Consider the following 22,220-nt stretch of genomic DNA (forward strand, 5'->3'; position numbering starts at 1 on the left):
AAATTCAAACAAACAACTGTGAACGTCAGATTACGTTCACTTTATAAATTTTTATTGCAGAATGGATCATATTTCACACCCTCACACCTGTCTGAGGTGTTAGGTGAAGCCTGGAGTTTTCAGGTTGTCAAAGATTCACTCTCAGCAGGGAGATTTTCTCCACTTACTGTTGAAGTAGGTGCTGCAGCTCTGCTGGGTCTGATTGGATTGGGGGGTGGTGGGGGGGGGTGGGGGGGTTTAGACATCACACAGCACTTAAATGTTTCAGCTGAGTTTCTGTTTTTTCTTTCAATTACCCTCGCCAACCTTGAGGCCGTTTGCTTTCACAATTGTCATCACACTTTAATATGCTGTGGAAAAAAGACACATCACAGCAACTCGTCAGTGCAATGAGGGGAGATGTCTGGGAGCAACAACCTCATTGATCCGTGATGTCTTTATCTTATTACTCAGGAGGAATTACTTCCATGAGTAACACCGCCACAAGGGTTAAAGGCCTTCATGAAAAGGGTTTGAAATTTTAGCCATTCAATTTACTGAATGTATTTTCACGCTCTATTATTTGCAGGTTTGAAAGCGACTGGACTTCTAAAGAGACTTAAAGAAGTCCGGTCGCTTTCTTTCTAAGCTCCTTAGATTGCTTTAGTTCATTGATGTTTGTGGGTCTCAGAAGGTCTTGTCTCAGCATTGAGGTCTGGACTTTGACTAGGCCATATCAGCTCTTTGGTTCTTTTCTTGTTCAGTCATTTTGTTTTCAGATTTCAGCCACGTTTTAGCTGTCAGATGGCCTTACATTTAACTCAAGAATGCTCTCATATAAAGAGGAGCAGTGTTAGGGTAAAGGGTTACACAGTAATGCATTACTGTAATAAATTCAGTTATCACACTACAGTTATGACACACACCTGTGTTATTACAGATGTAAAAGTTGTAAAATAAAGGTGTTAAGAGGTGCAGATCAACAAACTGACAAACTTTTGAATTTAGAGGGGTGGTCATATTGGCGGTTAACCAAATAACCCTCTTAATGCCTATAGAAGCCATACCTAAGACTGCACAGAGTTCTGTAAAAGTGTTTTCTAAGGAAACTTTCCATAAATAAAAATCCTGCTCATATTTTTTTTTCATTAACAAGCTATCTTAAAATCTTAAAAGAGTTTCAGTTGACTTGAAAGCTTAATAAAAGGCATCTTTACCTCTTTAGTCGCCACCAGGTGAATCAATTACACCTCTGTAGTGTTAGTATTGGCATTGGCTCCTTCCCATGAAACTAACTCACAGTAATTGGGTCCTATCTTTTAAAAGATCCAAATATATACTTCTTGTAATTTATATTAAAAAAAGAAAGATTAAAATGTGGAGTGCGGTTTATAATTACCACAGGCCACCCATTTGAGGCCAAACTCAAAAGTCAAGTAATCACCAAAGTCACTAAGAAGAATGTGTGTAAGATACGTTATGCCAACTCATCCAAGAGCTGCAGTTATTCCAGAGTGGCGAACTGACCGACCAACGTATTAGCACTGCTGTCATTAGCATGGCCAAAAAAAGAAAAGAAAAGCTAGAGCTGTCACTGACAGCAACCCAATCAGGTTATGAAAATCAACAGGCAGTCTTAGGCACAAATATGTTTATTGGAAACTCCCTAAGCAAGAGTGCAACACAGCTGGTGCAGTAAAGCACAACACACACTTAAACCAAAGTTCTGCTTGCGCTGTGCTAACCGATGGCAGCTCCGCTGAAGCGTAAAGTAACTGAACTAACTGAGCTCATTCAGATGTTTGCTACTGCACAATCTAAGATTGTTCATTTGCATAATATAAGGAACAGTGTAGTAGCTGCTAAATACAATTTTTTTTAATTCTAATACCCCAAACCTTGATTTGTGAGTTTCAGTTTCTTTCATCAGAGTTAGTATAGACCCCCACGATCGCACAAGATACCTTAGGATCCTTTTATTCTTCATGGACAAGGTTCACACAGCTGCAGTCCTTTATTGTACATAAAGTATACAAATAGCAAAACACAGCTCAAAGACTTCTCAAGGCCTGACATGCTTATTGATAGAAAACAATCTTCTCACAAATGGAACTGGCATGCCATGAACAAAGATTCTTTTTTTTTTCTTCAGACATCTATTCATGATAGCTGACAATCATCTCAATATTCTTCAGCATTTTTATTTTCTTAAGTTTATTTATGCCTTCAGTCCTCGTGAAGGTGAAACATCTGGAAAAAATATCTGAGGAGTACACACTGGCTGCTTATCTAATTTAAAATAATTAAATATTTATTTTAATAACTCTTCTTTCTCTCTCTAAAAAAAGATTGAATTTCATTTCTTAGTGACACATCAACCATTTGAAATAACAGGACACCAACTGCTACAACAGCATCTATAGCACCAAATGAAAACAAGCCGTGATCTTAGATTATTTCTAAGAGAGCGGGGAACTCAAACCCCCTGTTGAAAAAAGGTGAAAATACAGACTTCTGAACAATGCTTTTCCTGCAATATACAGTACCACATAATAGGAGAAAACTAAATGACAGAGTACAAACATCAGACCGCCATCAGTCAGGCAAATGCAGGTATAGAACATTGTGTATTTGTGTCACAATCCATTTTATCTCTGAAAATCTGCCTTACAAAGCCAGTATCTCACAGTGACACATTTGCAGTCATGTGCTGAAAGACTCCATGGAGTCACTCTCCTTTCTTACAGTCAGCTCTCAGAGTCTCAAGTCCCATCACAGAGTCTGATGCGCAGCGTCGAGCACCTTTTTCCCTCTGGTGAAACGTTCGTTCTTTGTAAAGTTTCACGTTGTATTGCATCATTGTGAGATCGGCCTTGTCAAACGCTGTACACAAAAACATTCACACGCTCGCGCGCGCGCACACACACGAATGCTTTTCAACAGCTGCCAATGGGTTGCATTTGTGATTCAGGCTTAATTGTGACACGTTTAAATAAATCATGTATAAAGCCATTTTGATCAGAGAGATTGTTCCTTCTCTACCTTTGTGCCACGAGCCAAACTGTGCCCAGGATAAAGTGAAACAACAGCCGAAGGTACAGCTGATGTTTTCCACTAAAACATATGTGGCGACAGACTGTAGAGAATGTAAAAACACTGCTCACGAGCTTCTTGACAGGATTTGAAAAAAAAAAAAGCTTTCTACATTTGGCTTGCTGCTCATTCATTCTGTTATGCTGTGCAGTTCTCCTGCATCGCCCAACACATTGCTTTTTAGTGCTCGTTTGGGTTAGAGCCGTCCTAATATCGAATTTTCCCATTAATGTCACAGCAATGGCAAAAAAGCGCATAGTAACCAAGGCAATGAAAAAAAACATCATTTCTAACTGCAAAAGGCTACAAATTGCTTTGTTGATGATAGGAAACCAGTCATCTAGCTATCTGGGATTTCTGTTCATAATGAAAAACTTGGTGCATACTACCTAGGCATAAAAATAACCCTACAGGTCTTTGGTGTTTGCTTGTTTCAACATGCTGTCCCTATATTAAGAAAAAATCGAACTTTAATGGATGATAAATACATCATAATCACAGCCCTGGGTTCAGATCTGTAGTCTGCTGAATACTAGATTGTCTATTTGTGGGGCTACATTAGACTGAAAGCCATTTGCGATGCATGGGCAGTTCACGGGGCACCTCATATAGTTCTAATGCCCTCATAAGGAGCATTGGCTGACCGTGCTTAATGAGGATTAATGCAGAAGCAGATTGGAGTTTGCGCCTTCCCAGACACGCTTCTGCCACAGCATTCCCGCTTGGCTGTTATTGATTGCCCCCACTGAGGGTCCGTGTCCCTGTGCAACCTCGGGGAACAAGTGTTAAATGCAAAGCAAGTGAAAAATAGAGTTTGATGGTGACAGGGAGAGGAGGAGGAAGAGAAATGAGGAAGTGGTGATATGCAGGGTTTAAAGCCCAAGAGAATGGTGAGAATTTGAATAATGAAAAAAAACCACATTGCTTTTGACATGGAGCTGTGCTTCCCTAAGTGAGTATTGGTTCTTTATTTATCGTTATGCTGCCAGACAATAAAATAAAACTGCTGGAAATAGTAGAGGTATGAATATAGACTGCTCCTGCATGCCTTAAAGTTTTAGGCCTGGTGCCCTACAAAATGCAGAAGACATCTGTAGATTTAAATGAAACACAGGATGTTGTTTCGTTTCTGGCATGAGGTGCTATCAGATTCCACATTTTGTTTTAAAGTGTGACATATACAATAACACTAGTTTAATTTCATGGTTTGATTGCTGTGACATTTCATGGGATCTCCTCAACCATCTGTCCCATTCCTTTACAACCAAACAATAAATATACTCTAGCATATAGCAACCTGCCAACCGTGTCTCTCATTATGCAGAAAGATTCCAGCGAAAACTGGCAATATTTTCATCTTCTTTCACAGCCATTAGTAAGACATCTCCTCAGGTTTTCAACATTTTTTTTTCTCGTCCCTCTCTGTGGCAATGTCCCATATTCGTAGGTTCCTCGCATACAACACATCTAAATATAGACTTTAATGGCTGCTGAGCAAAATCAAAGAGAAAAAAAACAAAACAGGAATAATGTAGGTGCAACCCGCAGTGTGGGGTTTAAGAGAATAGAAATGCATGAGGCGTTTCACTGTCCACTGGAATGTATACAAGAGTCAGTCAGTCACTGGGAATGGGGGGTGGGCTTGGCGGCTTGGTGAGGGCGTTGGGGGTAGTCTCAGTGGTGGCCACTAGTCATACTGGCCCTTCAGTCAAGCCTTCCAGGGGAAGGGTGGTGGCGTTGTCAGTGGGCTGCGGGTCGTCCTGAGGATGCATGGGCGTGTGCGTGGCGACAGCCAGGCTGGCATAAGGCAGGTGGCAGTCCATGTGCAGGAAGGGGGGGTAGTGCTGGCGGTAGCAAATGTATGCAAACAGCAACCCGATCACTCCTCCTACAAAAGCGTCTGCGAGGCACAAAAACAGATATATTTAAAGGAATGCATGGATAGCTAAGTTTAGTCTGCGTGAAGGAAGTAAAATAACACCTGCAAATAGAATTAGCACAATTAATAAGCCAGTGATGTATGTGTTGCAGTGCTTATACTGTAGTTTGGAGTTCGATGAAAGAAACTTGAAAGGGAGAGTAATGAATCTGCTCTGCTGAGCGGTGGCTTCACTTGCCTCAGGACAGGAGGCTGTCTGTGTCACTTTGTCATATGCTGAACAGGCTTGTATTATACCTAGCCACCTTTAAGCTATAATATATCATATAATATCACACTGCCATGGTGAGTATTAAGTCTATATTGCTCCTTATAGATCAAAATGACACAGCCAGCTGGTGGCTGAAACAGCTCAAGTAGAGGCTTCTGCCATATCAAAATGATGTTTTTTCCACAGGTCTCCCTTTATTTCGTCCTTCTGGGTGAAATGAAAAAAATATTGCAACATCAATTCCCGCCATTCAACAGCTGTACAGTGCACGAGTTTGCTCACTGAATGTTTCATCGACTGCTGTCAACCGAATTTAATAGACTGTGACTTGATGCGATATATTAGCTGGGCGGCCTCGTTGAGACGGCGTGTGGAAGGCCAGCCTTTTCCCCTCAGAGAACAGAGGGCACATCCAAAGTGAAAAGGAATGGTGAGGAAAATTAGTATCTATCGAGAATGGTGCCACAGCCTGGCTAATGGCAGCTCCCAGCCTGTGTTTACAGTGGGAGCAGATTGAGCCCCCTCAAGTTTAATAGTCCTCTGCGTACTTACAGTTTGCTGAGGAGATTCACGAGAAAAAGTCGAGCTAAGAAACACAATGAGGACCCATGCAATGATTGGTTTGTCTTGAACTGCTGTAGGTGCTTTGCTAATATATATATTTGTAAATATATTTTAGTTCCTAAAAAAAGTGGAACATATGGCTCTCTAAAGCTAATTAACACCCCATGACAGAACTGTCATCATATTTGCACATACGCTTTTACACACCTCACCCACATATTCATTCGCTTCCTCTCGCCTCACCCCTCCATCCCAGGTTTTTCTCCAAGTCTTTTAGTAAATATATGAAGTTAAAACAGAGAAAGAATAATGATGTGGAGAAACATGAAACCTTAACCTTATAATCATAATCTCCTCCCAAAGCTGGTGAATGATATGATGCATCTGATGGAGTTTTCAGGAATTAATCATTATGCAATATCTTAAAGACAGCTCTTTAAGACACAATTTTACGCCTGTTGGACAAACAAGCAAACTTCTTAGTTGGATTTATCGTACCGGCTGCACTTTTTAGCTTCCTCTCAATTTGTCAGGTGTGATGATGAAGTTAAAGCTTGTTGTGATTATAGGAATACAGCTGTTACAAGCATAGGCCTCATTACTCATCTGCATCTACAATTACAAATGTGCCTTGAGCAAGGTTGGACTGAACATCAATAATTTCTGGCTGACACGGGCACAAGACTTTTTGTGGCAATAATTCAAATAAATGGAGGAAAATCTCGTGTCTAAGCTTTAAGGCAGACCTTGCCAGTGATGTTTGTAGTCACAGGTTCGGGACAGTGCGATCATCATGGCGCTGTAAAGAGGCAGCACCATAGCACAGAGACGCCAGCTACGCCCGCGACCCTGATCCGTAAAACACTGCAACTTTCCTGCCAGATAGAAGGAGGTGAAACCAAGACCTGAGAATGCAACTAGAGGGAAGACAAAGAGAAAGAAAGAGAGACAAATCAATATTGAATGTTATGTTACAACATTCGTATCAGTTGTTGTCTTGATCTAGGCTCTTGATATAAATACAGTCAGTGAGCCAGTCACACAAGGCTAGTTCAGTTACTTTTAATTCAGTTTTTTTTTACATAGCACCAAATCACACACAAATCACAACAGTTGCCTCAAGGGGTTTTATATTATAATGTAATGACCCTAAAATATAAATAATAGAGTGATGTGATACCACTCAGCCAATTAGCTCTGTGCATTCCAGGTGGTAAACACTGACTCTACAGTGTCAATAGCTGAGAGTTACACAAGTTACACATGAAAAGAAAGAAAGGGAGAAATACAGACGATTGTGTGAAAAGCTTAAAAAATTGACAAGGAGGAAGGAAGGAAAAAATTAGGAACGAACGGTGCTGTGCAAAAATGAAAAGTGGACAGTGAAAATAGAGCAATGGGTGAACGCTGGGCTTCGCCAGATACAATTTGTTGATCTCTAAGATGATGAGGACCTGAAAGAGCAGCTTGTATGTGCTGATCCTTGCACTTTTCAACTGAGTTAGGTTTCTCAGGTATGAGGAAAGTAGCCCTGTGCATCTTGACCATGTTTCGGTCTACGCACTTAACCGAGGCAGTTTTCTCCACAGTTATTATAATCAAAACTAAATATCATTCCCAGCTCATCAGTGAGCACCTCCACATGTTTATGAGCTTTAAAATCCTTGCAGGACAAGCTAGAGCTCAATTCACTCACAATAAATTTGTGTGTAAATGATCAGTATTTCTTCAGGTTTTGACGCACACGTTTGTAAAATAGTTTTACGTGTGGTCAGATTGCTTCTTACTTGTGTGTGGATTAAAGCACGCGCTTGAGAGTCCTAGAAAGTTACACATAAAATCGGTGTCCATATTTGTAAGTCTAAATTTACACTTGTGGAACACATTCTACACATTTGCAATCCTTTTTGCGGCACATTTCTCTCCATAATTAAAAGAGGGGAATAAAGGGAGCCTCTAAAACTGCTCACAACTGTTCAGCTGTGTTGAGATTTATAATGGTTGAGACTTTTCAGTCCGGATAGGAAACAGAAAAGAGGCAATTCGAGATTTTCCTCCCTTTATTAGATTTTTCTGAAGTTAAACACTTTAACCTTTAATGGAGAGAATTTTGAAAAATCATACATATATGTATATAATTAAACATTATGATCATCCAGACCTTTGCTTCAGTAACTTTCTTCTAAGTGGACCTCTTTAAATTTTAGTTAAATACCCCTGCCCTATTGTATGAGCACTTGGCAAGAGTGGGAAGGAAAAACTTCCTTTTAACAGGAAGGAACCTCCAACAGAACCAGGCTCAGGCAGGGGCAGCCATCTGCCGTGATGGATTGAGGATGAGGTGAGGGAGAAAGGACAAAACACAAGCTGTGGAAAAATCATACTACCCATATATTTATGTAGTTTAAAAGGTAAATAAAATTTTACTTATAAGTCACCTTTCTATTCAGCTGAGCAGTCAAAGCAACTTATTACTATAAGTCTCATTTTTACCCTATGACACACAACACTAACATTCATACACACAAACACACACATGCTTAAGCATCAGGTTGAGCTTGGACTTCAGTACCTTGCCCAAGGATACTTCAACCTGTGGAGGAGTTAGAGATCGATTCACTGACCAGCTGATCCATCTGTGTAACTGTTGAGCATTTTGGAAAAATGTAATGGAAACTGATAGGAGTTTTGCAGCAGTTTTTCAGAAGTTGAGTATCTGTTTCCACTGCACTTTTACCTGCTTTCAATGTGCATGAATTGAATGATAAAGAAAATGGAAAGAGGTCAAACCTCCAGCAAAACTTGCAATGTACAGATAAACATGTTTTAATTGACCAAGGTGTTTTGGCTTGTGGCTTTCAAGGGATCATCACAATGAAGTCGTTATGATGAGATGTTGTTGGAGTTTTTGACCTCTTCCCACAGCCACCCACTCACAGGTAATTTCACTGAGACGGCAGTCTCTAAACGCTGTGCTGAAACACTCTGCAGGTGCCTAGGAGCAGACGGGAGCAAGCAGAAAACTCCACTTACAGAGCTAAGCAGAGCCCACACTCTCAAGGAGACTCATTTAGCAATTTGCATACTCTTGCAAAATGAGGTCTGTTTGCGGCATCAATGTGTGCATCCCACGTGAAAAAATTAGCTTCCTAATGACCGAACACTGAACAGCTCTCGCCTCAACAACAAACAAAGAAAGTCCTGGGTTTGAATCCATGAGTCAGCTGGGGCTTTTCTATATAAGGACTATGTTTGAGTTCTGTGGGAGTTCTCTCTGGGTGCACGGTTTTCCTCCCACAGTCCAAACACATGCACTGGTAATGGTCTAAATTTGCCGTACATAAGAAAATCATTGGATTAGTGATCCTATGGAAGCACTCACTCACAAAAAGAAGAGAACACACATGTCCCAAATCATACGTCTCAAGAGTGGGTTAGAGTTTATAAATTACACACATACACACAGAAACATACGTTACAGTGAAAAATAAAGCCCCGAGTAAGAAAACATCGTGACTGAGCTACTCGACATGCAATGCTGAAGAGACCACCCCTTGTTTTAACTGATGTTGTAGAAAAAGCAGCAGTCTAATTATCAGAATTAAAGGTTTTGTGATGGAGCCATTAATCTTTGCCCTGGCACAGGGTCATTAGTTAACTGCTACAGCAGGCCGAACAGCACCCAGCCTCACCCATCAGATGCCCATTTGTCACTCACCCCACAATCTGGCCCAGAATACTAAGGCCAGCAGGACACATGTGCAGCCAGGAGAAACAGAGGAAATCCAATGGGGGTAGAAGGAAGAGGCAGAAAGTTCAGCCGTCCCAACAGCTGCCTGTCTTGCTTTCAGGTGATGACTTGGATCCATTAACAATTCTGAATTTTACACTGGACAGTTTACAGCAGCATAGTGGACAGTTGGTTTAGGCTAATATAAGGTTTATTTAAAGACTGCTATGTTATTCACTGTTACTCGCATTGGGACGTTATGGAGATATTGTAGTTTCCTGCATTGCGTCCTTATTCAGAATACTTTCCCATATTACATTTTTCTACGTTTTTTTGTTATCTTTGTTTTCTTTGCTTTTTTTGTTTTTGCTGGATTGCTCACAATGTATCTTCTTCTTGCTAGCCAGCCAATTTACCCATCAGATGTGAGCAAAAGTTGGATCCTGCTTGAAAAGTAGACTGGGGTAAACTGGGGAGCCCAATTAATGCGAGGAAAGATGCAAACACTACAAAGATAATGAAGCTTTGGGTGATATACAGCAGATTTAAGAGGCTCCCAGAGGAAATTCACACCTGCCCAATATTAACAACGCATTGCACAGAGAGGCTTAGTGGACCCCAAGCTTTAAATTGCGCCAGTATCTGCTATACCTTGTCCTGTATGCAATAACACACTGCACATTGTCAGCATTACCAATAATGCATTACTTTTGAGCTTTCTAGCTCACTTGAGTCCCTCTGTTCAGAGGTTATGAACAAGCCATCCCCAGCCTAAGCGTTCCTCACTGCCCATCAATCTCACTTCTGGGCAACCTCACCACATTTCCCATCACAGCTCACACCATTTATTTTAATAGCTCTTACTATACCTAAGACAATTACATTACTCACTGTGAAAGACAGGACCAAATTATCAATAAACCATAGAGTCGGACATTGAAATGTTCAGTCAGCATGGTCTAACTCATATTAGTTCAACAAGACTTTCAATATTATCTTTTCAATTTCTGGACAGCAGACCACACATCATTTTTGTATTAGTAACAGCAGTAATGTAACACTTCAAAAAGGGTATCATATTACACAGAGTCATCTTCACTGTTTGAACATGATAAACGTATACATTACTCTGTGCGTTGTACATGCTTTGATTCTTCTCTTCTAAAATCATGACCCAGCTGGAGCAGCCATCTAATAAACTGCTCTTTCCCGCTATAATCATTCATTCAGAGTGACAGGCACATATCCATTTATGAGAAGGAGGCTGCACAGGTCACCAAACTCACACAACAACTCTCCCTGATTTGTAGCAATTTGCTGCTATAGTTAAATACCAGAGCTTTTTTGTAATATGTGGATTTCATACATAAAACTCTGCAAATGGCCCATTTTAACTGACGTGCAGTCTATAAATCTGAGCAACTGAAGACAATGTTGAAATACTCCAGACAGAAAATAGGGGAACTGTAGATAGAAACAATATTGTCTAACCTTTATTTTTAGAATTTAGTGACAGAAACAACAAATGTGAATAAATTAAATCTAACCTGCTGCAAAGCTGAGCCAAAATCGTCTTTTTTATTGCCATAGTACACACAAAGTTTATGTTTGTAGACACAGTGAGTCAACATCTTGAGGATTGCTCTAATAGAAATGCTTTTTCGGCATGAATAATACAATAAGTATGTGCTCTATACACTGATTTAATAACCACTGGGATGTTATTGTCTTCTTCAGAAGCGGCAGGAGTTCCTAAGAGGACAGAGGACAGAGGGAAGAGGCCAAGGATGGGGGGGAAACATCATGTTAATGAATCTGTCTCATTCATTTCAAAAGCTTTGAAAAAGTTATTCCCCTGAGACTAAACAGAGATGCCTAATGAGAGTAATGAGTACAGTGTGATTGCCTTTTTTCATCTTCAAACAAACACAAGGTTTGCGCAGAAGTTTCAAGTGAAGAAGGACCAACTTTGCACTTTTTTAAAAGATGGAAATGATGCAAGAAGGTTTTTCTTTTTGGTAAACGTGTTAGAAACTGCATCCACTGGTGCATCCACTGGTGCATCCACTGGTGCATCCACTGGTGCATCCACTGGTGCATCCACTGGTGCATCCACTGGTGCATCCACTGGTGCATCCACTGGTGCATCCACTGGTGCATCCACTGGTGCATCCACTGGTGCATCCACTGGTGCATCCAAAGGAAACGCTCAGCCACATAAATGGAGCACAGTCTGCAAGCTAGTTCAGGCAGACTGCTCAAGCTGGACTGCGTCATACACACTTACATGCCTTACTCTCCTCGCCTCATACACCAAACTAAGACCCCGAATTTGTTTAGACACCAACATTTCCCATTTCTTTCACTAACATGTGCTGCTCTGCATCGCTGCCTGCTGTTCACCCCCTCCGTCGCCCCAGCAACCACCTATAGGTTTGAGCCTACAGGCATTTTTTTTTTTTAATTTGCTTTTTGATTTTTAATTGTAGCTGCATCTTTTTAGAGATGTGGTGCAGCAGAAAAGGCAATAGCAGAGCTGCATGATAAATTGAAATAATGAGATAGAATTTGCTAACTAGAAGTTTTTCTTTAGGCTCTCAAAAGATTTGCACAATTATTTCTTATACAAGAAACGCTCCTGTACCTACTTTGGATTTTGACTGGAGCATTTCAACAGCGGGACAGGTTGCCATGTGATTTGATAGACATTTTTCCCACAGGTAATTACTTTACGTTTTTATTCAAGTCTATCTACCTATTAAGTTAAAATGTTCAGGACTTTGGTCCGTATAAAAAAAGCTGACATTAAACTCAGTTGTAGTTCTGGCAGGACACGGAGTCAAGCTCAGCCTGCAAACTCGGCTTCTTGGCACTCTGTATCTATTAGCTTGCCATTTCTTCAATGTATTTGGTAGGATGAGCCAGAGACATTGATTACAGTATGTTTGCACTTGGGAGTAAGACTTAGTATTATCTTGACTTTCCACATGCATTTATATGTATAACCTGAGGGAGGAGATCATTTTAAACCGTATTTTCTGGCAGTTGCTTTTTTTTTTAAAACAGATTTATGTCAATTTTTACATCCCTGTGACTCCTGACACTGAACGTATGGCATTCTCCCTGTTGATTATTATTAGGTAAAAGTAACTGCCCTGGGATGTAACCAAGATCACTGCCAATCTGCAAGTCTAACTTTCACAAAGATTGTTATCTTTGACACCGGCATGTTAGAATTAACACAGCAAATGAGCTAATATTAGCATTAGCTCCGAGCAATGCTGAAGTTCAGTCTCAAAGATCTCAGTGGCTGCGGCTGAGCCATTACACCAAACTTATCTACATTCTAGCTTTAAACACTTAACTCATTACTTATTTATGTGTTACTTTATAATATGAATTTCCATCAACACCCCACTCCAAACTCATATTATTATGCTTCCAATCTCCCAGCCTTCCTCACACTCTCCTTGCTGTTTTGACTTTTGACCCCAGCAGGAACAAGTGGGACACAACCCTGACTCTCACAGAAGTAATGCATATTAATTAACCACTTGAGCATGGAGACTGTTTCATCCATTAACATACAAAAGCTCAACAGAACCTCCTTATTAGCGCTGTATAATTGCTCCTTCACTCTGCACTGAACTGTGTCTGACTGTGTTATAGCAGAAATAAGAGGACACGCTGCTGCAGCAGCCTAATTCTCCCTAGACATTCAACTAATATGATGGACATGGCAAGCTAAGGGTAATTTAATATAGATAGTTGTGCATAAGTGAAAGAAGCAGGAGCTGGAGATGTGATTAGCTCCATCTCTCAGGATTCATTTAGGAATCGGAGAGACTGTAGACGGTAAGATGGCAGATGGGTTTCAAAAGTGTTTATTAATTGATCATATCTAATGGCTTAATATTCACAAGGGGAGAGTGGTGAGATGAATATGAATATGAAGTAGACAATTAGAGCTAATGCTTTAGGGCCCGGTTGCTTTATCGCTGTGGATATTGGTGCAGCGGACTCAGGGGAGTTGCTATTTATCTGTTTGTTTTTCTTTTTTCTGGAACCTGTCTCCTCCAATTTATGTTATTCTTTTACTTTGCTATGTGGCAAAGAAAAAGAAATCTAATCTGGGGGCAACGTGAGAAGCTTTAACAACTTTCAAATGCAATAATAATAGTCTGAGTGTATAAAAAATAGCTGTCGACAAACAGTGGAATCTGATAGATATGTATATCTTTGTTCTGGCTATTCTTGATGAATTTCGTTTGCATTTTACCGTGCATCCTTTAATGACACAAACTGCATATCTGTGACCTCATTTCTGAGTCTGTGAGTGCAAAACTGTTTATTTTTCCCCTATAGTCTGAGTGTATGTCTTCACACAAGCCAGAACTGATTTTGTGAGACATCCAGATGCCATTTTAAACAAGGCTCCATTCACTCTCGTCTTCTCTTTGGCCCTATTCTTCTGTCCCACGCCACATTTGTCTGAGTAAAAGCTTTGTAACTTATTCGTGGTCCAACAAGCAATGTCTGGTGAAAAGGGACAGAGACGGGAAATTGGATTTCTTCTACTCTCTAGATGTGCTAGTGTATGGGCGCTCCCTATGTCCCCAGTCGCACTGTTCTCTCAATCACTTTCTTACTCACTGTGCAACAACATAAGGCTATTAGAGCTGTCGCATAGATGAATGTAATCCATGCTCAGTGCTGCGGTGAATTACAGAGCATCGTCCCTCTTTGCCATGTCTAATGGGACAAAGCCAGCACTTCAAAGCCTTTCTTTAAAGCAGGTGTTTGAGAGGCTGTAAACATTAGACTTTAGCATTATTACTATAAATATGTATTTCAAATAAATCTGAGCTGTGAAATTACATCATTGAATTCACATGGTCTTGGCATGTAACACACAAAAGCCCAGTGATCTCATGTTTGATTAGGAGCCTGCTGTAAACATTCACACTCATAGCAGGATGACAATTAAACTAATTTCCCAACCGTTTCAGAAGCAGAGCGTTTCTTGTACATATGCCCAATATCCCTCAATAATAATTCGAATAATTCTCATTTGGTTTCATTAGAATCTTTAAAAAAAAGAAGAAGAGGTGTTTAAGATTCATAATGCATTTTCAGCTCTTTTCACTACTGTGACAAATAACTGTTTTGGTAGGATGCAACAATTTGCTTATTTGCACATTCCTGCAGTACAAATGATTACTGCGTAATTACCTTGTCAACTCTGAATGAGGATGTAGAGTAGAAATGTAATGAAAATGCAGAAGCAAGCAAAACAAAATACATTCCATGCATGTCAAAGCGGTAGCAAAGCACACAAAGATGCTTTCTTTAAAAAACAGATACTGTGGTGTGCAAAAGTCTTGAGCCACCCCTTGTTTCTTCCAAGCAGCCAGACTTTCTTGCAATTTTTCATAACTTGAGTAATAGTTCTCCAGGCTCCTGTCACTTAACACCAGTGTTGGTCAAGTTACTTGAAAAAAGTAATCAGTAACTAATTACTGATTACTTCCCCCCCAAAATAATCCCGTTACTTTACTGATTACTTATTTTCAAAAGTAATTAATTACTTAGTTACTTAGTTACTTTTTAAAAACACGATTTACAACCTGAATAGGTGATAAAGCGATAGATCTTTCAGCCCAATTCTACTTTTTCTGCATAATCCATCATACAAAATGTAACCAAATGGAAAAGTCTCTTTTTAAAACTTGTTTTATTAGTTTTAATCTTTTAACTTTATGCATCAAGCAAAAATTTAATTATATGCAACATTCTCTGACTGGAAGAAATTTGTTTAATATTTAAACCTATTTTCTGCATATTCCAGCATATAAAATATTATTTTTTTGTGTGTGTTTACACTCACTCTTTCAAATAGATGCAAGTAAAACACAGCAGAAAATAAATAAAGTCAAAGACTCAGCGGTCCTGTTGCTCTATTTTCACCTGTAAAGCAGGAGTAGGGTAAGCGGAGGTTTACCCTGGTGCAGGTGTGCCGCAGCGGTCAGTGGAAGAATCCGCGAGTTTCTCTGTGAATTTCCCATTCCGTGGCAGCTACTCGGTGCTTGCTCGGAAGTTTAGGAGTTTTTTTTGCTGTAAAAAGAAGTTTTCTTCCCACGCACAACGGACACTAATGTTTTTGGCACTTTTTATGGAATCAAACTTAAAGTAAGGTCAGTACTTCCATGCTTTAAACGCTGCACGGTCATACTCTCTCCCGCACTCGATATATTATCCATTGTTGATCTGCACACAGCTGTTGCCACGAACGTCGCACTTGCTTACGTCACTGTCATGAGACATTCTCGCAAAAAAAAAAATCACGGTTTTAGTAACGCAGTAACGCAGCGTTCCTACGGGAAAGTAACGGTAATCTAATTACCATTTTTGCAATAGTAATCCCTTACTTTACTCGTTACTTGAAAAGTAATCAGATTATCTCTGCTTATGACTCATTCAAACATGAAAAAGGCACCTAACTCAAGGTAGGAACCAGTGCTGTGTCACATAACAGACAACTTAGCAAAGAACCTGTTTTAAATTCCATCTTTAGGCACTTTTATATGAGCAAAACACCAGAACAAAACACCGTAAAAAAATAAAAACCCAAAACACCAAAGCCACGCCGTCACATTTTTGTTCAGTGCTGGCAAGACCATTAATAGATCTTTGCAAAGATGTATCTTCTTGATTAAAGCCTTTACATCCCAGATGCACCACGCTATGCCAAGAGTTTATTCAGCATCTGTGTGGCCTCCAGCAAATGTTCCATGGATACCGCTTAACATTCGTCTGCTGGACAACAGGAAAACATTTGAATTATTTAACATGCTGCTGAAGTGAAAACAGCTTGGAGGATAAGATTTTGTGTGTCCTAAGCCGGAATGCACAGCTGAGCACAGCAGGATATCAGATCAAACGGTGGGTGTGCATTCAACTCTTACTTAGGGTGCGCAAATTGAATGAAACTGATTGCTGCATGTTGTAATTACCATGAAAGAGAGAGAGCAACAAGAAACACCTCATCCATACAGCAGCCAGTCAGTCATAGATTTTGTTTCTACTTGGTGAAATGTTGCTCAGAGCACCATGCCGTTTTAATGAGTGTCTGATATCTTCTGGTATTGTGTTGCAACTTCTGGTGGTGATTTATGTCAACCGCCTTGTGATACTCACAGGAGGAATGGCTGCTGGGGAAGCTCTTGCGCCCCTCGGAGACTACCGCCGGCTCCCCAGTGCAAAGCATCTTTGCATTCATTTGCCCATCTGGGAAACAACGCTGTAAGTAGTCTGGCCTCGGTCTGAAAATCAAACAACCGAAGGGCGGTTTCAATACCATCGACGGGAAGAATTTCATTTTACTTGTCAAGAGTGAAAAAGGGATCTCATGTGGCAAGGGCCAAGAGCCTAACATTTAGCATTACTGACACTGCCTTTAAAAAAACATGGGCTTCTTTAACGTACCTGCCAACAATCAACTTGATAGTATTTGTGAAGACTCCGTTTAGAGCAAGAGCCAGGGATACAGCTGGAGGAAGAGAGACACATAGAAATGAACATTTTACAGTGTTGGGGTACAAAGACTGACATTTTTTAGCATCTGTAGGACTAATTGAAACCATCACGCTGCAGTAAATCATTCATTCTGTCAGTGTGACAAAGATTCTGGCAGGTTTACTTCTCTTCTGATATAATATAGCAATAAAACATCGATGGGAATTTCCCTTGCAGGTGGATACATGGTTGTTAGGGTCACGTGTGAGCAGCAACAGTAGCGAGTTGGACTGACAAAATTGTACGCTTAGCTACCCTGTGAGACTCGTGGTGCTTTGAGCTACTATAAATGCCCCATCTAGCTTTTGTTTTAGGAGTGTGGGTAAATTGCCGTGGACCAAATATAACAGATGTCTGTCAGATCAAATCCAGCAATAAGCTTTCTCATCTCACAGTAGTGATAAAATTTTAGGTTCAGTCGAGGCTTGGGGCATAGGGTGTCTTGTTCGATTATCTCAGGATTACATCTTTGTCTCTTTTGCAGATGAAGTGGTCATGACAGCTTCATGAAGCAGCAACATTCAGATTTATGCAGCCGGGTGTTAGAATAAGAATGAGGACCTCAAACTGAAGCCGTGGCTATCAACTGGGTCGGCAATGAGTTTGCGAGATAGGGTAAGGAGCTTCAAATAGAGCCACTGCTCTTCCACCAATACAATGAGACACGTGCCTTGCTTTTGAGTATGTCTATTCTATAGATGGACATCTAGCAGGTGAGAGGTTGGCTGAGAAAAGCTTTGAAAAAGACTTAGAATAGCTGGAAAAGATGAGCAGGGGTAAGCCCTACTGCACACCAACAAAACGTAGGTAAGCAGTAAAAAATAGATGGATCATTTGAATATAATGTCTAACCTTAGTAACAGTATTAGTACTAAATACAAAGGGTGAGATTGATGTGTTACTTGTTAGATTTGAAAATGTGATAAAAGTGAAGAAAGAATCCTCACAGAAAAACTGACGTAAGCGCATCCTTTTAGAGCCTAGTCTGACTGTGAAGCGATTCCTGTTTTATTCATAACATCCGTGATGGGGAACAGGAAAACTACAATAGGTTGACAGGTAGGTGTTATACTGCAAATGTATGTTCATTTAATTAGCTGTAAAGAAAACCACCGGGACTCATCATTAGTACCCTGACCTCATAGGTTCATCCCAGTAGTCCGCAGTGGAAATGAATCTACTCACCCTACCGCCAAAACACACATGAATTATCTTCCTGAGTGGCTGACAGGAGCACATATTCAGTGTTATTTAACAGCTGGATAATTTGGGCAAACCAGTGCAGATCAAATAAAATCCCAGAATAAGGCACATACCGTCTCGGCAGGGACGTTAAATTGCGGCGTGTTTCCCTCATCCTTTGTCAGATCTCTGTCAGGATAAAACTATTGCTCCACTCCAACTCCCTAACATGTTAGCAAATCCTTTGTGGTGCTTGCTGACGGTCATTAATGCACTAATGGTTTTTTTGCTGACCTAAAGCCAAACGTAACGCTGACACAGTTTGACAGTTTGTGTTTTGCGCTTAATGTCCGTTTAACTCCTGCCACACAATAAGCAGATTTCTGCTGATGAAAGTGGTTGCTATAAATATAATGTGCATCTAGTGCGGTGGACTGCCATATGGCACGCATGTATATTCCCACCCTGCAACTCTGTGCTTCCAGTTCGGCCAAAATTCACCTCACATCCACTAATTAATCCTGAAGGGTCCGAGAGGAGCTTGCATGATTAGCCATTTTTTAGCCCACCATGAGGGATCCTAATATATTCATCCCCCTAATATAGTATTCATCCGGCACCAGTCGCTATGCCAAATAGGTCTACTTACATTTGGATTGGGGCTATGCCTCTGCAAACCAAATCTGGTCGCATTCATATGCATATACCCTAGAGTTTGCCCCGATGATTACTCTAGGGCACAGTTTCAGGAAATTAGTAGCCTCATGAATAAAGATAGGACCGCGGCCATTACATTAGCAAAGACCCTCTCTTTCAGCTCTTACAGAAAAACAAGGTGATTTGTGGGATTTGACGAAATCACCGATTGTTTAAATCGATTGTCATATCCTTAATATATTGCTACCCTCTAAATCTTCTCTCTTTTTAACAGCACAGGTGTTCAAACATAGAGCCTCGTTTTTTATATAGTACTTTCATAACTAGATGCTGATGCTTTGACACATGAGCATAAACACAAATGCATTCTTGTGCTTTGATGGAATATTGATCCCCATACACACAGTAAAAAAACATAAGTAAATAAGAACGTCACTATATGTGTGGTATGGGATCTCACATTCAGATGCTGAGCAATATTATTCATTCTTTGTCACCAAAAACACACATAAAAAAATCATTACAGGATCATCTGCCGTTCTCCGAGAGTCGTCTTCTGGAAAATATAATCAAACTTCCAAGATGGCATCGTTGTATCCTCACTGAGATAATCACGTAATTAAGCGGCATGACTTTGGGAATGATAAAGGATTATTAGAGAACTCTAAAAAGAAAAACAATCCTTTTCACTCCAAAGAAAATGAGGTAAAGAGGCAGTGTGTTAGCAGATTGCACTGTATAAAACATTAAAATCCAGTACATTAGAAAAACGAATTCCCATTGGTACTCGGGAAATCTAACTCGAAACCCACAAATTATGAAAGTTCAATTAAATCTGTCTGAAAATTTGATTTATAGATTCAGAGTTAGAGGACCCTCGGGGACTGCTTGAAACCCCATAAAATAGCAAGAATATGAGGACAGCTACTTTTCGGTGATTTTAGTTTGGCATGAAAAATAAATTGGTCTGTAGGTAAAGCTACTTTTTAACCACAGACCACAGTTGAACAGCTGCTTTCCTTTTCTTTCTCATTAAGTCTTGTGGAAGAATTGGTTCAAAGCTACTTTCAGTAATGTGATCATGTAGAAACTTGTCAAAATAATGGGCTTCCTTTTAGTCTTTGTTCTTCGGCGTGATGCTGCTTTCTCGTTCAGCTTCTAGGAGTGCCTCTCTGCAGGCAGTAATGTGCCTGTTTAGTTCTACACAACTCTGCAATCTCGGGACCGATGCACTGAGCTACGCTCCCCCCCCCCTTCCCCATTCATCTTTGGGAGAATCTTTAATTGGATTTGTGTTAAACTTTCTTAATGCTGTCTGATGTGCCAAAGCCTCTGCAGGCCTCTGGACCCAGTGGAAAATGGCATATCAGTGCGGAGGAAACGCTCAGATGTTGTCTGATAGAACAAACAGCATAAAATTTCAATTGGTAAATACTCGTGGTTGCTGTGATTAAGATCAATTTGTGCAGTACCGGGCAAACACAAAGCTGAAAGATCTGCACCGTTAAGTAAAAGCAGGTCGAACTGTGGAAAGATCAAACGGATTAAAGAAACAGACATTTTTTAATAGTTATTTTACAAGAAATCCAAACCACACAGCATTACACTACATGCAATATAAATGTCAGCTGAAGACTTCTAATGGGCTAGATTACACTGACAGTAATCAGCAACAAATTTGTGACATTTCAAACAAATAACTCCACGAACCTAAACAAGCCTCTTTTATCTCTGTCTTGTCCGTCCTCTGAATTATCTTCACCACAAATATCACTGCCAGTGGAGTAAGGAATGAAATTGCCTGTAAGGAAATAAAGACAGTGACAAATATATGGTTATTATTGTGACATTAGAGATGTACTACAGCACTCTATTAAGTCTTTTTTTTGCAGGTTAATTGTGAAATGATTTGTGCCTCTGGGAATGACCCGAGCCCATCTATTATTCAGAGTTAATTTTAACAAGGCAAACTGAGGGGCAAAACAAGCTTCTTTATTGTTCAGTGGTTCTTCGTGCCTGAGCTGAGAGAATTATGCCCTTAGTTTGATATGAGATTGGGGCCCTCTCAGCACCTAGGTAATTATTCATGCCCGAGAATCTATTAATTACTCTCTGGACAAATTCTGCATATTTTCTTTTCCTTAAGCTACAGAGGTAGCAAAAAACAAAGGTAGTGTTTTAGTCCCATTATTATAACGCACATATATTCCTTTCCCTGTGAGTCCTGTTCATTAGTTCAGCTGTGTACATTCTGAGTATGTCTGTGTATCGCCGCCAATTATGATCTCATTTTGCACCTCACTATCCCCTCGAAATAGCTCAAACTTGTAATCACACTTTCATTCACACTCAGTGAAGCGAGAGTTGCTCTCTGAATTTCAATTTAAACAAGTCACTGTGTTTTTTTTAACCTTGTAACACGGCAGTCGGTTTGGTGCAAAGTGCACACGTCCTACTAAAGCTGAACAACATTATGCAAAACTTAATGTACAATAAAAGACAAAGTGTACTGTAACTTATAACTTTAACATACATGGAATATATTATCGTTGCAAATGCAAATGGAGACATATAAAATTTTCTTGCAGCATCTTTATTTTGTACATTTTGGCATATTTAGAGTGAAACACACAATAAATCAGGCAAAGCGCGGAAACCTTGTGATTGAAAAGTTGCTACATTATAGTGCCAAAAGCATTCATGGGCCATGAATGCTTTTGGCACTATAATGTTCCTACAAAAACAAAGCCTATAAAGACATAGCCTGAAAAGACATAAAGACAAAGTCTAAAAAGACATGGCTGAGCTGGTGTGGAAGAACTTGACAGGCCTGCACACAGTCCAGACCTCAGAATACTTCTGAGGTGCCTGTGAGCCAGGCCTTGTTGTCCAACATGGGCTTCTGGAAGTTCCCATAAACACACTCCTAAACCTCGTTGAAAGCCTACCCAGAAGAGCTTAAGCTGTTATAGCTGCAAAGGATGGGCTAACATCGTATTAAACCAGGGGTGGGGGAACTCCAGGCCCCAAGGTCAGGTGTTCTGCAGGTTTTAGATGCATCCTTAATCCAACACTGCAGATCTAAATGGCTAAATTACCTCCTCAACATGTCTTGAAGTTCTCCAGATGCCTGGTAATGAACTAATGATTTGATTCAGGTATGTTGACCCAGGGTGATCTCTAAAACCTGTATTAAACCCTATGGATTAAGAATTGGATGTCACTCAAGGCAAACAAGCAAATAATTTTGGCAGTATAGTACATCATGGGCATGCAATGTTTTTGGGTTC

At 40.2% G+C, this 22,220-nt stretch overlaps 1 protein-coding gene across 1 annotated transcript in view; it reads right to left on the reverse strand.

Moving 5' to 3' along the window:
- Positions 1-1,974: 1,974 nt before the first annotated feature.
- plpp4 (phospholipid phosphatase 4) overlaps positions 1,975-22,220 on the reverse strand; it is a 49,020-nt gene continuing 28,774 nt past the window's right edge. Inside the window, exons 3-7 of the mRNA XM_006798966.3 lie at positions 20,641-20,731; positions 17,002-17,065; positions 16,714-16,838; positions 6,533-6,703; positions 1,975-4,972 (exon numbers count right to left, since the gene is read on the reverse strand). Coding sequence (XP_006799029.1) covers positions 4,764-4,972; positions 6,533-6,703; positions 16,714-16,838; positions 17,002-17,065; positions 20,641-20,731 — 660 coding nt within the window. The 3' untranslated portion in view covers positions 1,975-4,763. The remainder of the gene's footprint in view (positions 4,973-6,532; positions 6,704-16,713; positions 16,839-17,001; positions 17,066-20,640; positions 20,732-22,220) is intronic.

The sequence above is a fragment of the Neolamprologus brichardi genome, chromosome 13 (genome assembly GCF_056152115.1).
Source record: "Neolamprologus brichardi isolate AB-2024 chromosome 13, ASM5615211v1, whole genome shotgun sequence".
Lineage (NCBI taxonomy): Eukaryota > Metazoa > Chordata > Actinopteri > Cichliformes > Cichlidae > Neolamprologus > Neolamprologus brichardi.